This window comes from Protomyctophum bolini (assembly GCF_963924005.1).
Source record: "Protomyctophum bolini genome assembly, chromosome: 20".
NCBI lineage: Eukaryota > Metazoa > Chordata > Actinopteri > Myctophiformes > Myctophidae > Protomyctophum > Protomyctophum bolini.
Window position 1 is genome coordinate 33,219,735 of NC_137881.1, and position 18,366 is coordinate 33,238,100.

The 18,366-nt window shown below is 40.9% G+C and overlaps 1 protein-coding gene across 1 annotated transcript in view; it reads right to left on the reverse strand.

Moving 5' to 3' along the window:
- The window catches only part of LOC308335345 (1-phosphatidylinositol 4,5-bisphosphate phosphodiesterase beta-3-like), a gene marked incomplete at both ends in the record, with an annotated part of 68,935 nt that overhangs the window by 28,720 nt on the left and 21,849 nt on the right, over positions 1-18,366 (reverse strand). Inside the window, one exon of the mRNA XM_080792365.1 lies at positions 9,976-10,110. Within this exon, the coding sequence (XP_080648491.1) occupies positions 9,976-10,110 (135 nt within the window). The remainder of the gene's footprint in view (positions 1-9,975; positions 10,111-18,366) is intronic.

An 18,366-nucleotide genomic window follows, 5' to 3' on the forward strand; every position in this document is an offset into this window, starting at 1 on the left:
CTTCTCTCTGGCCTCCACCTCCTCTGCGCCCGCCCAGTCCTGTGCCCGTCTCCCTTGACAACGAGACAACTGACAACCTGTTACAGCACAATAGTCTTCCCCCCAGCCTGCCCCAAGATTTATCAGATGAAGATTTGGACACCGATCAGTCTTCTTTGGATGACAGAACGTCCAACTTTCGAGAGACAGGGAAGTGGTAGTAACACCCAAAACGCTTGGGTGTAGTAACACCCAAAACGCTGTCCTTAGAGCCTCTGTGATTATTCCTGCTGTCGGAAACAAGAGGGTATAAAATACAGCGCTAGGGTTAAACGTTTGCTCTGAAAGAATATATATTCAAAGATTTGAGCCACATTTTCAAGAATTTTATAAAATGGCATATATATATATATACACACACACACAAGCTCATAGCTTTTCACAGCAGCACTATGAGCTTGTACATCTGCTATTTTTCAACAGCTAAAGTATAGCATAATGGATACAACACCAAAAGGGGTTAATACAGCAGAAACTCCATACCATTTGGATCAATGTGGATTTCGTCCAGGTTCTTCCCTTGGAGATCACCAACTCGTCCCTGCTCCATGGCAATCAGCACCTTGCTGATCCTCGCGAGCTGAAGGGTCTTCTCTGGTAACCTATAAAACTTGCTATGTACTCTGATGCTGTGTCCCATGAAATCAGCTAGCTGCCCCATCTCAGTTTCCCTAAGGTTCAGAACTGTGGACAGAGTTGCCAAATGTTTCCGCAGTTTGGTAGATGTAATTGCCTGTGGATTCTTGAGGCCACACAGATTGCTGTACTCTCGGAGAAGAGCACTCGAGCGATAGAAAGACATGGCGCCTGGTACGGCGAATAGATAGCGGTTATCGTCGAGGACGCCACATTCCTTTCTGCATTCACAGAGACAGACAAGTGATTCCAACATTGACGGACTTAGGAGAATGGGCACCATCCTGCCATTCTTTCCTCTAGTTTCAATTCTGGAGAAGTGACTGCACAGCTTTATCTCAAACTCAGAGAGAGCGTAGTTGATGTCCTCATGAGTGGATGATTTGTCTCTTGACAAGAATGATGTGAGCTGAACTTTGTTCGTCTGCCCTTGTCTGCGACGGTTGAAAAGCAGAACCAGAGCTTGAGTGACCTTGGACAGTTTCTTCCAGTTCTCCATCGACGACGTAGACTTGAGGTCCTCAATGTACTGGTGCTGCTTCTCCTGCAGGAAGTCGTGTAACTTTTTGACATCTTCTGTCAGAGGCAGGACCAGAGGGTTATTCAACTTTCCCTCCAACAGGGTCTCCTGACATTTATTGGAAATCTCCTCATTCCATTTTGCGTGGTAGATCCTTTGGAAGTTTTGTGCTTCTTCCGCTGCCTTTTTGTCACCTTGAATGAGAGCACGACTCTCCAGAAGCATAGCGATTTTCTTGAGGCTGAATCCAAGTTTCACTGGAAGACTGATAGATTTCTCTTTTCTCGTCTCTTTTTGTGCAGTGTGTTTCACTGCCTTCACTGTGAGCTCAAAGTTCTTTGGAAGGATGTACTCTTTGATACTCTTCAGTGGTGTGATGTCACTTCCATGAACAACAAGTCTCCCCAGCTCCCTCAACTTTTGCCGGATGTAGTCATATTTTGCGGGGTCGGATCCGTGCTTCTTGTAGAGGGACTTAGCCAACTCGAGAATACACCAGTCTTTTTTGGCTGCATCTGCGATTTGATCCTGTTTCATTCTACTCAAGACATCCCAGACATCAGTGGACACCCCATCGGGGATGGGTTCAGCAAACGCACACAACATTTGAACTCTCTTTTTTCCAGGTTGTCGCTTTACGTCTGGTTTGATAAATTTGCAGTTCTTCATGTGTCTCCACAGTGCAGATCTGGTCATCAACCCTTGGCAGTAGACACAATGCATGTACTCTTGGGCAGTCAAATCTTGTTTTGGCTGCTTGCTTGCGACCAGTGTCCCTGTGCCTGTTTTTAAGACTTCGATATTGTGTGCGAAGTTGCCTCTGTTTCGGAGTAGATCTATATGTAGTCGCCTTTCTTTTGAATTCTTCGGAAAGCTGAATGCCTTTACAACCTCAAACTCCTTGCGGTGAACAGTCTCCAAATGCCTTGACAATTTCAACATTGGCATCTCACAAAAGACACAGAAGTGACGTTTACTGTATTTCCGAGATCCATCGGCTTTTTTTCCGACAGCAGGAATAATCACAGAGGCTTTAAGGACAGCGTTTTGGGTGTTACTACACGCAAGCGTTTTGGGTGTTACTACCACTTCCCTGTCTCTCGAAAGTTGGACAGGTCTCTCTATGGTGTCACACTCTGTGGCCACATCCTCAAACCAATCACTATCACCGTCACATTAACTTTTATCGGCAGAGGGGGAGTACGTTCTGTCATCCAAATCCGAAAATGAAGAGGCCTATGCTGAGGAGGACGCGCTTGAGGGGGACGCCGCTCTTGAGGCCAGTCAGGACACATTTGAGGAGATTACGGAAGGTATGTGCTTTAATCATTACATCTCCACATCTTGTTGCACCTTTACAGCACCCCAACTCTATCTGCCTATCCTAAACTGTTTAAACTATAAACTGTTCCTGCCAGTTGTCTGGTTCTCACAGTCATTAGCTTGGAGGCAGCCAAACCTTTAACAACTGTCGCCATTTGTAATTGACACACAGATATTACAGGGAGAGACAGCAGACACGATCATCTCTAGCACATCTAGTTACATAATATTTGACTTGTCATTCTATAGTTGCTGACCTGAGTGGATCCGCGCAAGATGGGGAGACGGAGCCAACAGGAGGTAAGGATATTGGACAGGGTTTTACTTTTATTTTCCCTCAGCCAGGTCCTAGCGTACAAGTGGCTTTGTCGGTCAGTCTGTGGCATGTGTCATTTTGCACCAGAGTACCTTAGGAGAATCAACGCCTGTAGCTTTACCTAGCCTACCTGTGGCACTTAACAGAATGTTCTACTTGTCATTCCACAGTTGCTAAACGGAGTGGGTCGGCACCAGCAGGAGCCGGACAGAAGGAGCCAAAAAGAGGTAAGGATATTTTGAGTGGTGCAACAGCTTTGTGTCCCTGGGTCCCTGGCTGGGTCTGTCTGTCAAAGTACAAAATAGCGTTTGGTTGGGGTTTTTTTGTGATTAACTGGCGGGGGCTCGTTATCCCTGTTCAACATTACTTTGTTTCTTAAAGGCTAACATTTTGTCAGTTTGTTTAATGTTATATCCTGGAGGTTCTTTTCGTGCTCGTGTTAAACTATCCACTTTACAGCTGTCATATTTATCAATTTGAGAGGTACAACAGGTGCGTGTCCTCTGGTAGCTTCCTTAGCACTGGGTGCTCAGTTTTCCTACTGTACTAATTTTGGCAGCTATTAATCGGAACATGGTGATTAATTACAAAATCAGTTGTTAAACACAGTAACATGACTAAAATGGCCAAATCCGGATCTATAGTCAGTGGTAGAAATAATTGTAGCTTTTAGGCTAAAACGATTACCTTATAATACACTAATCTGTTATTCATTTCTCTTTTAGCTCGGAAATGGGAACCAGAAGAGAAAGAAGCCGTGGAGAGGCACTTTAACAGTGTGAATGCAGCCGTAAAGTTTTCTACATCTTCTTCTTTAGGGATGTAATTTTGTTATGGACATAAAATTTTATAGCTTTCCAATCTCTCTTTGTAAGGGCTGGCTCTGATTCCAGACACCTGTCACAGTCACGTTTGCCTGGGACATTACAAGTCTGTATAGATTCCTTAACACTAGAAGGTCTGAGAGGTAATTTTGACCGTTTTTTAAATTATTTTTAAGTTGATTATCTTTGCCCATGAAGCTTTCAGAAGAGCATCATCATCCATCACCATTCTATCATCTCAGAAAATCTTGACATCTGAAAAAAAATCTAAATGTGAATTTAAGCACATGCAACTTTAGCTGATTTTATTTCAGACCTTCTAGTGTTAAAAAACATGATACCTGTGCTTGACCTCGTGAGGAGAGGAGAAGCCACTGACGGAGAGGTTGGGAGGAACACTACTGTGCTGTAACAGGTTGTCAGTTGTCTCGTATCATGTCAATATCATGGTCAGTATAATGTCAGTATCATTGACATTCATTGTATATATCATGTCTAGTAACATGTCAGTATCTTGTCAGCAGAATCATGTCAGTAGTATCTTGTCTAGTATCTTCTCAGTATCATGTCTAGTAGTATCTTCTCAGTATCTAGCTCCATTAAATTGGAACCCCTATATCTATGCTGCTACGCTTTAGCCTCAGTTTAATTGTTGCCTATGTGCCTGCGTTAAGTTTATGTCGCAGTCCGCTCCTCGGACTGTGAACTTTGACTGTCCTTATTTGATATTGGACTTCTGGATGTATTTCTGTCATTTCACTGATTTCAGTATGTTTTGTATGTATTTGCTCATGTGTTCCTGACTGTTGGTTTGTTTCTTTTTGTAGTATTTGTGCCTAGTGTTCCTGCCTTGTAATTTGTCAGTGTTTCCACCTGTGTCATTTTAGTCCCCCAGCCTATCCTAATGTTTATTGTATTTTGGTTCCACCTGTGACCTGTTATCCTGTGTGTATTTAAGTCCTGTGTTTGCATATTGTTCTTGTTGTTTCGTAGTTCCCTGTGGTGTGAGTTCCTGTATGGTTTCTGTGTTTTGTCATGCCTTCTTTGCCCTGTTTATGGAAGAACCTCAGTTTGATTAATAAATCCTTCTAAGTTTATTGCTCTGCCTACTGTCGCCTGCATTTGGGTCCTCATCCGCAATCTTTTTGACAAAGCTGCATCTTTCCTCAATGATTTAAGTAGATTTGAAATGTGTTTAAAGGTAGCAGATCTGTTTACATACGCAGTGCTAGTGGTCCATAGGGTGGTTGTAATCCATTCTCTAGCCTTCTATCACAACAGTACACACATCTTGGTGCTGTGTTCCCACATTGTTGTATTTCTTCCAGTAGGCATGCTCCAAGTGTAGCTGTTGTCTCACAACCTCAGCCTAATACCTTAAAATGTAACTATCTCCCTTGAATCACAGGGAAATCCATTTGGATTTGAGACCCAGGTTTGAATCCTTGAGTACAGGCCAGATCAATGACAGGTTATAGTGGGCTGGAAGCCAATCTTAGCCAATGAGGATGGAATATGACAAATCTGAAAGACCCGTTTTGTTTAGTGAATATAACCTGGATGGGCGGACAGGGTGCAAAACAGTCTCGGTCATGCATTCCGGCCTGGTGGAGACTATAAGGGAATACAATTTAGTACCATGTATTTACTATTTACCCAGCCACTTCATATTCAGAATAAGAATCAGAATAAGTGTCAAGTGTCAAAGGCACGTAAGTAAGTACCAATCACTTATTACCTTAGTAATTACATAAAGATGCCATTGAGCATTCAATCAGCTGCTCACATCACACGTGTGTATGACAGCCAGAGGACTAAAATAGCAAAAGCGAAGCATCGAGTATAATAACTTCCCATCTAGAGTTTGAATGGACAGGGAGACATCGAAGAGGAAGTATGAGTGGGGATGAATAAACATGTCAGAACAGGTCAGCTCCATATATGGAGATCTAAGGGTTTGAGGTCAGATGTAGAGTTGCTGGCCGGCATATATGCAGATCTAGTCTTCTCCATGTATGGCTATCCGAGGTCAGTGTCTTGATCTTCATGTTTTTCAAAATAGTAAAAAAAAGGAGTAAGGGGTTTAGCACAAGGACCTGATATGTGCAAATATGATTGAAATCCAAAATGTAGGTAGACAGTGGAGCTGGATTAACTTGGGAAGGTAGGGATTTCCGCCTATGAAAGGTTGCTGATTCACAATAGAACCAAATATTGGCACCCTTGTTGCTTTGTAGGCAGAGAGAACTGTTTGTTGTTTTTCTTTGGGTGCAGAGAATGGATTTGCAGAGTTATGTGTGCAGTTTCGGTTTGGTGTTTGTTCCATTTTTCAAGTTCTTGGTTGGCAAGGGGACCCCAGATATCGCAAACCATAGAGGGAGGTCTATGACAGTTGAATATCCATAACGTTGGTAACATCTGAAACTGTTATGGTGTACCCACAAAGATGTTAAGATCTGAAAGTGTGTTATGGTGTACCCACAAAGATGTTAAGATCTGATAGTGTGTTAAGGTGTCCCCACTATGGTGTACCCACAAAGATGTTAAGATCCGAAAGTGTGTTATGGTGTCCCCACAAAAATTAAGATCTGAAAGTGTGTTATGGTGTACCCACAAAGATGTTAAGATCTGAAAGTGTGTTATGGTGTCCCCACCAAGATGTTAAATTCTGAAAGTGTGTTATGGTGTCCCCACAAAAATAACAATATCTGACAAGTCCCCAAATGGGAGGACCCAGTCATGTCTGGGGGAAAAAGTATTGAATATTACTAATTTAATGTCAGATTCTTGTTCCTGATTTTTTTCTGATCAAGCCTGATTTTTTTCACAGGCGTACCATGTCTAGAAATGGGTGTTCCCACATGGGAGGTTCTAGTCATACGTCCCCACTATGTAGCAACTGCGAGTGCGTGTGTGTGTGTGTGTGTGTGTGTGTGTGTGTGTGTGTGTGTGTGTGCGTGCCACTGTGTGTGTGTGTGTGTGTGTGTGTGTGTGTGTGTGTCATTTATTGTTCAGTATAATGTAATGTCAGCATCATGTCAGTAGTATTTTAATAATTATGGTCAGTATAATACCAGTTTAACATTTTTTTGCCCTGACAGTATAATACCAATATCATATTTCAGCATGATGATATTGGCATGATATTTAAATGATACTAATGCCCATGTTACTTACTAACAAAATCACTGTTTATAATTGTTCCTCATGTAGGCCTACATACATTGTAATGTAAATAAAACAAATTATGAAAACATAGTTCTGTGCCCATAGCCATGAGACAATTGTGCTATAGGCTACTGTACTAAACTAGTTTTTAAATATTTTATGTATTTTTTAGATAATGGTGTACATGTGAAGACAGTTGCCCCCTCTGCTCCTGCCATTGTGAAAAAACGTGTCAGCAAAGGAGCAACCCCAGGACAGTCACACACAGTTCAGCACGGCAGCCCATCAAAGAGCAAGAGAGAGAAAAAGGACACAAATGAATATCATTTTGATGTACTGGAATTGGAGAAAGAGAATAATGTAATTCAGATAGAAAATGCAAAGTTACAGAGAGAAGTGCTTCTGTTGCAGAAAGAAGTGCTGCTGCTTCAAAAAGATGCACTCATGACTAATATGACAGCATTTACAGGCTTACAACCAATGCAATATCTTCTTAATGAACCCTAGTGTAAATAGATTCATGGTTGGTACAGTATTGTAGGCTAATGATTTTGTTAAGCCATTTACCTGTGTTGTAAATTTCACCAAAGGAGGTTGTGATCACTACTGTGATACACCATAGAGACCCAGTCCAGACAGTTTTGTGTTTTGTTTTTGTGTGGATTATAAATGCTAGATGTGGGCTATGAGTTTTTGTATTGAGTTCTTGAAATGTACTGTACATCTCCAAACTGTTCAATTCTGAGCGGGAACCCCTTTTGGTGTTAGCATTATGTTATGCTTTAGCTATTGAAAAATAGCAGATCTACAAGCTCATAGCGCGCCACCAAGTGGCGTTCTACGAGCTTGTAGGTCTGCTATTTTTTTTAAATAGAAGAACGACTGACATCGAAACATAGCTTTTTCAGAAAACTGTCAGGATGTAGAAGACATTTTTTTAATCTGATCTCAGGTCAGAATGGGTTATTCAATCAATCCATCAATATGATCTGAATTTGAATTATTTATTTAGGAAATTGAAGAAAAACAAGACAACTGTTCTTTTATGAGTATGAAGACAAATATGTACTGTACAATAATTGTACAATAGACGTTTATTTGCATTGGCTGGCATACTTATCTGCAGATGTGTGTTGTATTGGACTATTAATAAATTAACACATTGGACACTTTGACATGTTTAGTATCTTCCTCAAAACACAGGCATTGAACAGCGTTCATTGTATTGGCTGTACAGTACACACAAGGAAAATATTACATTAACATGCTATAGAAGATGTAGAAGTGATAATTATAATTACAAATTTATCTTTCATTCGATTGATAGAGAAAAGTTTTCCTTTAGGCTTGTGTACAAAATACACACCGAATTAAGCAGCAAAAAATTAAGGTAATCCGGACAGCAGTTCCATTTGCATTGGCAGCAGCGTGTTCCTCCTGGTCATCTTCTCCGTTGTCATGGAGACCCTCTTCAGCATCTTCTGGCAGCTCGTCTCCATATCTCTTCCCAAAGTTGTACAACACTGCCACTGCAACAATGACTGTCAATGTTGTCTTTAGCTTTATTCGAAGCCCATCCTTCAAGCAAGGAAACCTCCTTTTCCAAACTCCAAACACTCTCTCCACAAGACCTCTTGCTTTAATGTGGCTGGTATTGTACCGTCTCTCTGCTGGTGTTTGAGGGTGCAAAATGGGGGTCATCAGGTAGGCACGGCAGGCATATCCAAGGTCACCAACGAGGTGGCCTTGAAAGGCCTGACTTTCAAGCAGAGCACAGAGGTGGCTGTTGTCAAAAATCCGGCTGTCATGTGTTGATCCTGGCCATCGAGCTACAATGTTGCTGATTTGGCCCTCCTCGTCACACACAGCCTGAACATTAATAGAAAAGTGTCCCTTCCTGTTGCGAAACAGCTCTCCATTTTCTCCACCAGGGTTTTGAATGGGGATGTGAGTACAGTCAATTGCTCCTAGCACTCCTGGAAAACCAGATCTTCTGTAAAACTCAGCAGATGTTTCTCTTGTTGGAGCAAATCTTATGTACTGGTTTTTTAAAGACGCAATTGCTCGGGATACTCTTTCAACAATCCTACTCACTGTTGAGTCATGTACTCCGAAAAGGTCCCCATCCACCAGCTGGAAGCATCCGGTTGCATAAAAGCGCAAGGCTATCAGTAGCTGGAGCAAGGGTGGTACAGCTGCATTCCTCTCAGTGGCATGTTCAATTGTAGGCCCGATTTTAGCAAGTATTGTCATTACAGAGTCTTTGCTGAATCTGTACCGCCTTTTGAATTCATCATAGTCATAATATTCGACTGGGTTTAGACGGTCCCTTATTCTTCTTTGAGGTGCTCTTTCGTTTTCTCTTTCATTTTCATGAAGCCATCTGATATATGCTGCCATGTTGTTTTAATTTAAACCTCCTCTCCTGCTGGTTTAGAATTAATCCCTTATTGATACTCAAATCAAAGTTTAAAGTTGTGGTGCAACAGGATTGACATTAATCCAGGTTTACTGTGAAAATTAAAACCAAGATTAAAAAAACTAAACCAAGATTAAAAGGCTGGTTTAAAACTAAACCGGATTAGTGAAAACTAGGTTTAAAGTTTGGTGCAACTGGATTAATAGATAAACCTTGATTTAAACCAGATTAAGGCTTAATCCTTCTTGGTGCAAACGGCCCATAGTCTCTTGAATAGTTTCCATGTAGTTTTAGTCATATTCTCTTGAATAGGGTCCATTTAGTTTTAGTAACATTTTGGTCACCTGGAATGTTTTAGTGTTAGTCTAGTTTCTAGTCGACTAGTATCATAAGATTTTAATCGACCAAATCTACAGTTGATTTAGTCGACTAAAATGTATTTTGGCGGGCCTTGATGCCGTCGTAATGACCAATTATACCTGTGTGAAGAGATGTTGAAAAGTGGTGAAGTTGTCCTTTAACTGGGGACCACCTGCAACACCCTCAAGGACCACTGGTGGTCCCCGGACCACTGGTTTGAAAACCACTGATATATAGACCACCAATCCCCCGGCCAATGGGACGTTATTTAGAGTTAGTGGTTGCCATGATGGTCACGGTACCTTGACGGAAGAAGATACTACCCCCCCCCCCCCGGCCTATGGGACTGTTTAGTGGTTGTCATGGTTACCTTGGCAGTCTCCTCCAGCATGGCCTGGAAGTTGAGGAAGGAGATGTTGACGAGGTCGTTGCCGTGGACGACCGTCACCAGCTTGGCCTCCATGCCGTCCTTCCCGAACCCGAGCACGTCTCTTAACTTGTGGTCCTGAAAGTTAACACACATTGGATATGTTTAAACCTTATATGGTCCTAAGGTTACAATTCCAAACATGCAAACATGACCCGCTTTAATTACTTCAGTATAAATGTTGTTGTTTTTTATGTCCAATGTATTCAGTTCATAAAGTTAGCATAACGGATAACTAAATGCATTTGAAATTAAATAAGGTTACTTTCTCCAAAAAAAAAAGAAAAAATTATAATAATTCAGGATTTCAATTCAACTACTTTTTTTGTTTTAATCTGGATGATTCTGGCATACAGCTCATGAAAATCCAAAAATCCTATCTCAAAACATTAGAATATTCTATGCGACCACTTAAAAACATTTGTAATACAGAAATGTCGACCATCTGAAAAGTATGTTAATTTATGCACTCAATACCATACGTGGTCTCGGCTACGTTTTAACAAATTATTTTGTCAATGGGGCGTGGCATGGTCCGGAGGTGATGAGCCTGTGGCACTGTTGAGGTGTTATGGAAGCCCAGATTGCTTTGATAGCAGCTTTAAACTCAGTGGTATTGTTGAATCTAGTTTATCATACCTTCCTCTTGACAATTCAACCTAGATTCTCTGTGGGGTTCAGGTCAGGCCAGTTGGCTGGTCAGTTAAACACAGTAATAACATGGTCAGTACACCAATTACTAGTAGTTTTGGCTCCGTGGGCAGGTGCCAAGTGCTGCTGGAAAAGGAAATCAGTATACCCATAAAGGTTGTCAACATACGCACTACGCAGGGCACACAGTGCTGTAAAACATCCTAATAGATGGTTGTGTTGTATCTGCAATTGATAGAACACTGTGATGATTTGGGTCCATGTTATCTGCATGGTGTTGGTCCACTGACATTGAAAACTTCACACTTCAACAGAGCAATCTATATTTTAGAGCACTTTGTGCTTCAGTATGTTGACAAGCTTTATGGAAATGCTGATTTTCCTTCCCAGCTCGATTTGGCACCTGCCCACAGTGCCAACACTACTAGTAATTGGTGTACTGACCATGGTATTACTGTGCTTAACTGACCAGTTTACAATACAAATGAGTTTAAAGCTGAAGCAAATCTGGGCTTCCATAACACTTCAACAGTGCCAGAGGCTTATCACGCCCCACTGATGAAATCATTGTTTAAAAGTAGCCCAGACAACGTATTGAGATTTTTTTTAGTGGTTTCATAAGATATTCTAATATTTTGAGATAAGATTTTTAGATTTTCATGAGCTGTATGCCATAATCATCAAGATTAAAACAAAACAACATTTTAAATATTTCACTTTATGCGCAATGAAATTAATCTAGAATATATGAAAGTTTCACTTTTTGAATTATATTATGGAAGAAAACGAACATTTCCACAATATTCTAATATTTTGAGATGCAACTGTATATATATATATATATATATATATCACCCATTCTTGAGATAAGGGACAAAACTTTTTTCAAACTGGATTTTTTTTTTTTTTAAGATACATTCAAATCAAATAGATGTATTTGTAGACACAGGTCTCAACTACCAATCTTGAGAAGGAACAGGTTTTTCGCATAACATTTCTTTCTAAAATGGGACATTTATGCACTTAATACCTGATTCATGTCAACTCCGTCAGACACACTAAAATCCCTTTTAATTGAATTTTATCATTTCAACAATAATATAAAGTCCTCAGTTATCTTATAATGGCTTTCAGTAATCAAGTTAAGTAATACAAATCTTTTAATATTATTTTGTTCCAATATCACACTATTATGAAATATCCAATTTCTCAAAACCGTCATTTCAACCTTTATTTTCAATATTATAACATGAAAACCATGTAAAAAAAAAAAAAATCATCATTACGTATCATTTTAGTTGGTGTTTCAATACATAAGCACAAAAGATTTGACAGCGAATTTTCTATTTCTTTGGAAATTAACAAAAACATCACGGGACGAACGTCTGACGGAGTTGACGAACATCTGACGGAGTTGACAAGTTTAACTGATTTAGGTTCTAGACCACCTAGGATCTTGATTCTGGTGACTAATCCCACATTTTCAAGGATGAGGAATACAGTGGTACTATTTAAATTTGCCCTGTGAACATGGCAGCCATTTTTCAAAATGGCCGCCAACTTTCTGTTATTTCCCAATAACTCAAGTTCTACACCACCTAGGATCTTGATTCTGGTGACTAATCATACATTTTCAAGGATGTGGGATACATTGGTACTATTTAGATTTGTCCTGTGACCATGGTAGACATTTTTCAAAATGGCCGCCAACTTTCTGTTATTTCCCAATAACTCAAGGTCTACACCACCTAGGATCTTGATTCTGGTGACTAATCATACATTTTCAAGGGTGAGGAATACAGTTGTACTATTTAGATTTATCCTGTGACCATGGATGGTAGACATTTAAAAAAATGGTGGACCTGCTATTATTTTACCAATTTACTCAGGGAATATTATCAGAATAATATAAAATCTGTGAATACATTTCTTACCAAGAATTTTCTTCACCAATGTTTGTAAAGGTGTCTACTAACATATCCCACATTGGTTTCTATTTGACCACCCTAGGGGCATGTTTGACAGCTGCTGAAAGTTGGGTACCATCAACAAACAATATAAGGCTAAATGTTTTAAATTTCATTATGCTTTAAGTAGCATGTCAAACTAGGGGCTTTTCATGATTCTGGATCCATTCCAAGCATTAGTTTTGCACAAAAAACACTACGTTGGCTAAAAACGGCCATAGCCATCATCACAGATGTGATGAGGTCAGCACATGTCGGCACATTTGGGCAAGTGGCTATGGCCAAACTAGGGGGTCTATGGCCAAACTAGGGGTCAAACTCCTTGGGCTAAATTCGGTGAGGTGAACAGTGAGCAGTGAACAGTGAGCGAAAGACTGAAGACAGAAGATTTGGCTTCAGGACCATCAGGCAGGATGTGCAGACACTGAAGGCATCAGTGTCTTTCTCTGTGTCCCCAGCATGTCAACCAAAGCAATGTTACCAAATCAAAGGAGCCTTCACCTCATGTCACCTGGGGCTGGGTGAGCAATCGTATCCTGTATCTAAACTCACAACTAAATACAGACACTTGGCCAGACTGCCGTTTGAAAGGGTCAAACCCCTCATCCTGATTGGGGAAGACCACCCCACCTAATCACACCAACCGAACAAGTGAGGTTGGGGCCTCCAGGTGGGCCAGCAGCCATCTGCACAAGACTGGGCTGGACCCTGCAGGAAAGCAATCTCCAGCCAAGACAATGTAAGTTGACTATAACAGAGCCCCAGAACACAGAGCTCAGGAGAAGGATGGAGAAACACTGGCAGGAGGCCACCAAGATACAATGCCCCAGAGACCCAGAGTGTGCCACCACTGGCAATAAGGAGATCAACTGCTGCAGCAAAGATGTCATGAAAGGCAAGTCGCCACCAAAAAAAACCCTGAACCTAATCGGGGTGTCAAGAGACCAAAGTTTCTCCCCCACAGTTCCCTGCAGTGGCCAGTGAAGTCAAACTGTGCATCTGTACCTGAAAGGGGCAAGTCAAAGGCCAGAAAGCCCACCTCCTTTTAATGTCCTGTCAGTAGAAACTCAACCTGCACCTGAAATAAGCCCTTACCTCTCCCAGAGAAAGATCATCCTTGAAAATGTAATGATTAGTCGCCAGAATCAAGATCCTTGGTGGTCTAAAACTTGAGTTATTGGTAAAATAACAGCAGGTTGGTGGTCATTTTGAAAAACAATGGCTGCCATGGTCACAGGACAAATCTAAATAGTACCACTGTATTTCTCATCTTTTAAAATGTATGATTAGTCGCCAAAATCAAGATCCTAGGTGGTCTAAAACTTGAGTTATTGTAAAATAACAGCAGGTGGCGGCCATTTTGAAAAAGAAATGGCTGCTATGGTCACAGGACAAATCTAAATATTACCAATGTACCCCACATCCTTGAAAATGTATGATTAGTCACCAGAATCAAGATCCTAGGTGGTGTAGAACTTGAGTTATTGTAAAATAACAGCAGGTGGCGGCCATTTTGAAAAATGGCTGCCATGGTCACAGGGAAAGTCTAAATTGTACCACTGTATCCCTCATCCTTGAAAATGAGGTCTTAGTCACCAGAATCAAGATCCTAGGTGGTGTAGAACTTGAGTTATTGTAAAATAACATCAGGTGGCGGCTCTTTTGTAATATGGCTGCCATGGTCACCACGAGACAAATCTGTGATGGCCCCATAGCCAAAAATGTTCCTTAAGGCATGCTCTAACTGTGTGCCAAATTAGAATACTGCCCATTATTCAAAAACAATAATTTTATTGTTTTAGGAACACTTTTGTCAACTCCGTCAGATACACGTCAACTCCGTCAGACACAAAATCTGACGGAGTTGACGTCTGACGGAGTTGACAAAATGGCATTTGTTTTCATCTTAACCCTCTTTAGTACAATGTAGCCATTTTGTTTTTGCTTAATTTTGTTAGCTAAACCTAACCCCTAAACTAAAATAATAAACATTATTTTTGAATTCTTAACAAAGATCATAATAATGTCCTGACGGAGTTGACATGTAAAAGCTGTGACCACATTGTTATCAACATTGTTTGTTTAAAATATCAAACAATTGAATGCTTGTCAGACCAGGTACTCCACTGTTGCAACAAATATAAATGGGACTTGGAAAAGGAGTCTTCAGGCTAAATCTGTCGACAATATTTTCTGATTAATTTAAGACTTTTAAAAAAACCTGACGGAGTTGACGGAGATGTGGGACGAACATTTGATATGAGATATTTAATAGAAAATATGAATTAAAATTAACTGTGTATATTATTTGCTATGTTGTTGACAATCTACTTTAATTTAGTATGTATATTTATGTGATTGTGACAGTATTAGACACTTTTTTGGCAGTTTGAAATTGTGGCCACTTGCTGGGGACAGGCTAAATACAGGCCTTTTTGGGTACAGGGCCTGCTTTTAACTAATTCAGATGGAATATGAAAACAATTATAATGAAATTAAGGGCATAATAATACACAACTGTATTACACTTAACTTTGCAAGTGCTTTTATTTTTATGAATTAATTTATTTTTTACATAAAATAAGGCTCTTATGTGTGGGACATGTTTTTTCCACTTTTGTCCCTCATCTCAAGAATGAGTGATATATATATATTAGAGCTGGGTGAAACAACCACTTAAACCAGGCTAAAATAGTCAACCCCGGACCGCATGCACAGTACTGCTTCCGTAAGATTGCATTGGGAAAACATGGTACTGGGCTGTCTGACTTCAAAAGCTTTGTATGCGGTTGTTTCACCCCGATCTAAACATTTGACTTTTTACATTTTCCCACTTCAAATTCTATCATCTGCAGCTCTGCAGAAATACCTTTACCTTTTGGATACGATACTGCGGACAAGGGTTTTCTACACTGCTCTTGGAGGGCTCGACCCATGTCGCCCTAAGCAGGGAAACCCTGACTCAAACCTCTTCTCGGAGCTGATGGCGGAGGATGAGGTTCCAAACGGGGCTAGCAGAAACCTAGACCTCTGAAAGTGGGCAATCCTAACCCGAGTGTTTCTCAAATGTTACCATGCCTGTGGGAAAATTGGCCCTGACGAGTTCTGTATAGTGATGCAAATCTACGCACACGCTCACACTCACACTCACACACACACACACACACACACACACACACACACACACACACACACACACACACACACACACACACACACACACACACACGAGGATATTGACTTACAACATTCCTTAATTCTGACTCTGCAACCCTTTAGAGCAATAGCCCTAATTTCTCCAACTTTCAATAGGCCTGTCTCACAGCCATTCCACGTCCCCCTTTCCAGACCTAGTGGTGTTGACGTGACGTTACTCCATAGACAGTACATGTTAAAAGACATTCAGAAGCCATAAACAACGCCTTTTCTGAAGGTAAACTTTATTCTATTTGGTTTAGCGGTCTTAACATCTTGTTTTCTTCATAATAATATGGGTCTTTTACATTTTATCATTTGGAAATGGCCTTAAATGGTGCAGAGAAAGCAGGTAGGAATGTAGCTCTGGTCCATAGCCTTACTCATGTCAACACCACTAGGTCTGGAAAGGGGGGCGTGGAAAGGGGGCGGGGAAAGGGCTGTGAGACAGGCCTATTCAATCGTTACCTCGCTTGCTCTACAGCCGGGCACCGGTCTAGTGTAACCAAATGGACCCTTAATGTACACACTCAGTTAAAGTAACACAGAGGATCTGTACACATAGCTGCTAGTGAATGAGTGAACGCGCATGCGCGCACGCACGCCGCACACGCACACTTCTGTTAAGTTTTTGCCGTATTAATGGATGGGAGGTGGTCTGAGCTTGCAGATCTGCTATTTTCCCTGCTTTAGCTCCACACTCTTGCATGCTGAAGTAGAGCGAAATATTATAAAAACACAAGAAGCGGCTTGGACTCCTCATGCATTGAAGGAAGCATGAGGAGGCTAGAGAGAGTGTAGCGACCAGGATTACATTAGATAATTGACACTGGGTGGAAAAAAAAGGTTTACAAAAATTGTGGAATAAAAAACATTAAGAAAGATACAAAAAGGGCGAGAAATAGAGCGATAAATGACGTAAAAGATAATAAAAAAAGTTTAAATACTGTATATACATCAACGGAACAGCTGTGTATTAATGCCTAATATACATGAATGTTTATGTCTGATGAGGAAATGACCTATAACTACACTTCCTGTAGCCTGTTTAACTGTGTGTGTGTGTGTGTGTGTGTGTGTGTGTGTGTGTGTGTGTGTGTGCGCTCTTCAACAATAACTTCCTGTCCTGGCGGTCCCTTCTTATATCACTTCCTGTGTGGTTGTTCCATCTGTCACACATGGAGCTGTGTCACCTTTGGACACCTCTAATTGGAGCAAACACTCCAACCTTCTGAGCGCAACTATCCAGATATTCTGTTGCGTAAATTGGCTCAGTTAAATGTGAACCCCTTTATAATTAAATGGTACTTTTCTTTTCTCTCTAGTAGACCACAGAGGGTGAGATTTAACTCAGTGTTCTCAGAGGAGACACTGAGTAGTACAGGGGTGCCTCAAGGAACAGTCAGTTCCTCTTTTCTGTTTACCTTGTATACGGACGACTGTGTCAGCTCACATCCAAATCAATTTGTTATCAAGTTCTCCGATGACACTGTGATACTTAGTCTGCTCAAGAGTGATAATAACATCCTCAGCCATACAGAGGGAGTAAACAAGTTTATAGAGTGGTGTGATCTACACCATCTGAAAATAAATGTAAACAAAACAGAGGAGGTCATAGTAGACCCCAGGTCCATAGGAGACCACAGTATAATTAGTGTCCATGACCATAACATCAAAAAGGTCCCCTCATATAAATATCTGGGAGTACAGATCGATGAGGACCTGAACTGGCACACGCATGTTACAACACTGTGTTCTAAGATACACCAATGTCTACACTTTCTCAGGAGACTTAGGCTTTTTGGAGTCAGTAGAAATATCATGTTGACCTTTTACAGAGCTAGTATAGAGTCAATCCTAAGATACGGTATATCCAGCTGGTTTGGCAATCTAACTGTGAAATACAAGTCCCAAGTAAATAGGCTAGCAAACATGGCTGGGAAGATCATGGGCATGTCCACCCCACCCATCACTCCCCAGACCATCTTTGAACAAGCAGTGGTGAGACAGGCTCGGAATATTGTGTCTGACCCCTTGCATGTACTGTACCGAGAGTACGGACTAATGCCATCCGGTAGGAGGTATAGAACTCCACGAGGTGTATATAATAGATTTAAACACTCTTTTGTTCCCCTGTCAACTAAAATGCTCAATCAGGGATTGCTATAGTTGCACTTTGTCAAGGGAATGTGTGCAATATCTCTGTTTTGTGTATGTTGGTGTTTCATGGTGTCTTTTCTTTTCGTATGTGAACGTGTCTGTTATTTGTATGCAGCTGTGACTCTGTCTCCAAGGCAAATTTCTCCCAAGGGAGACAAATAAAGATAACCTTGAACCTTGAACTTGAACAGCTGCTGAGCAATCACTGCACTTTGTACATTACGCTCATGTCAACTTATGGTTTATTCAAACCTAATTACAGAAAAAGTAACAGTTGCATTACTTTTAACACCCTGACGATGTTCTCCGTTCAATCAATTAGTAACGCCCAGCACTCAGGACGGAGATTGACCAAAAGGAC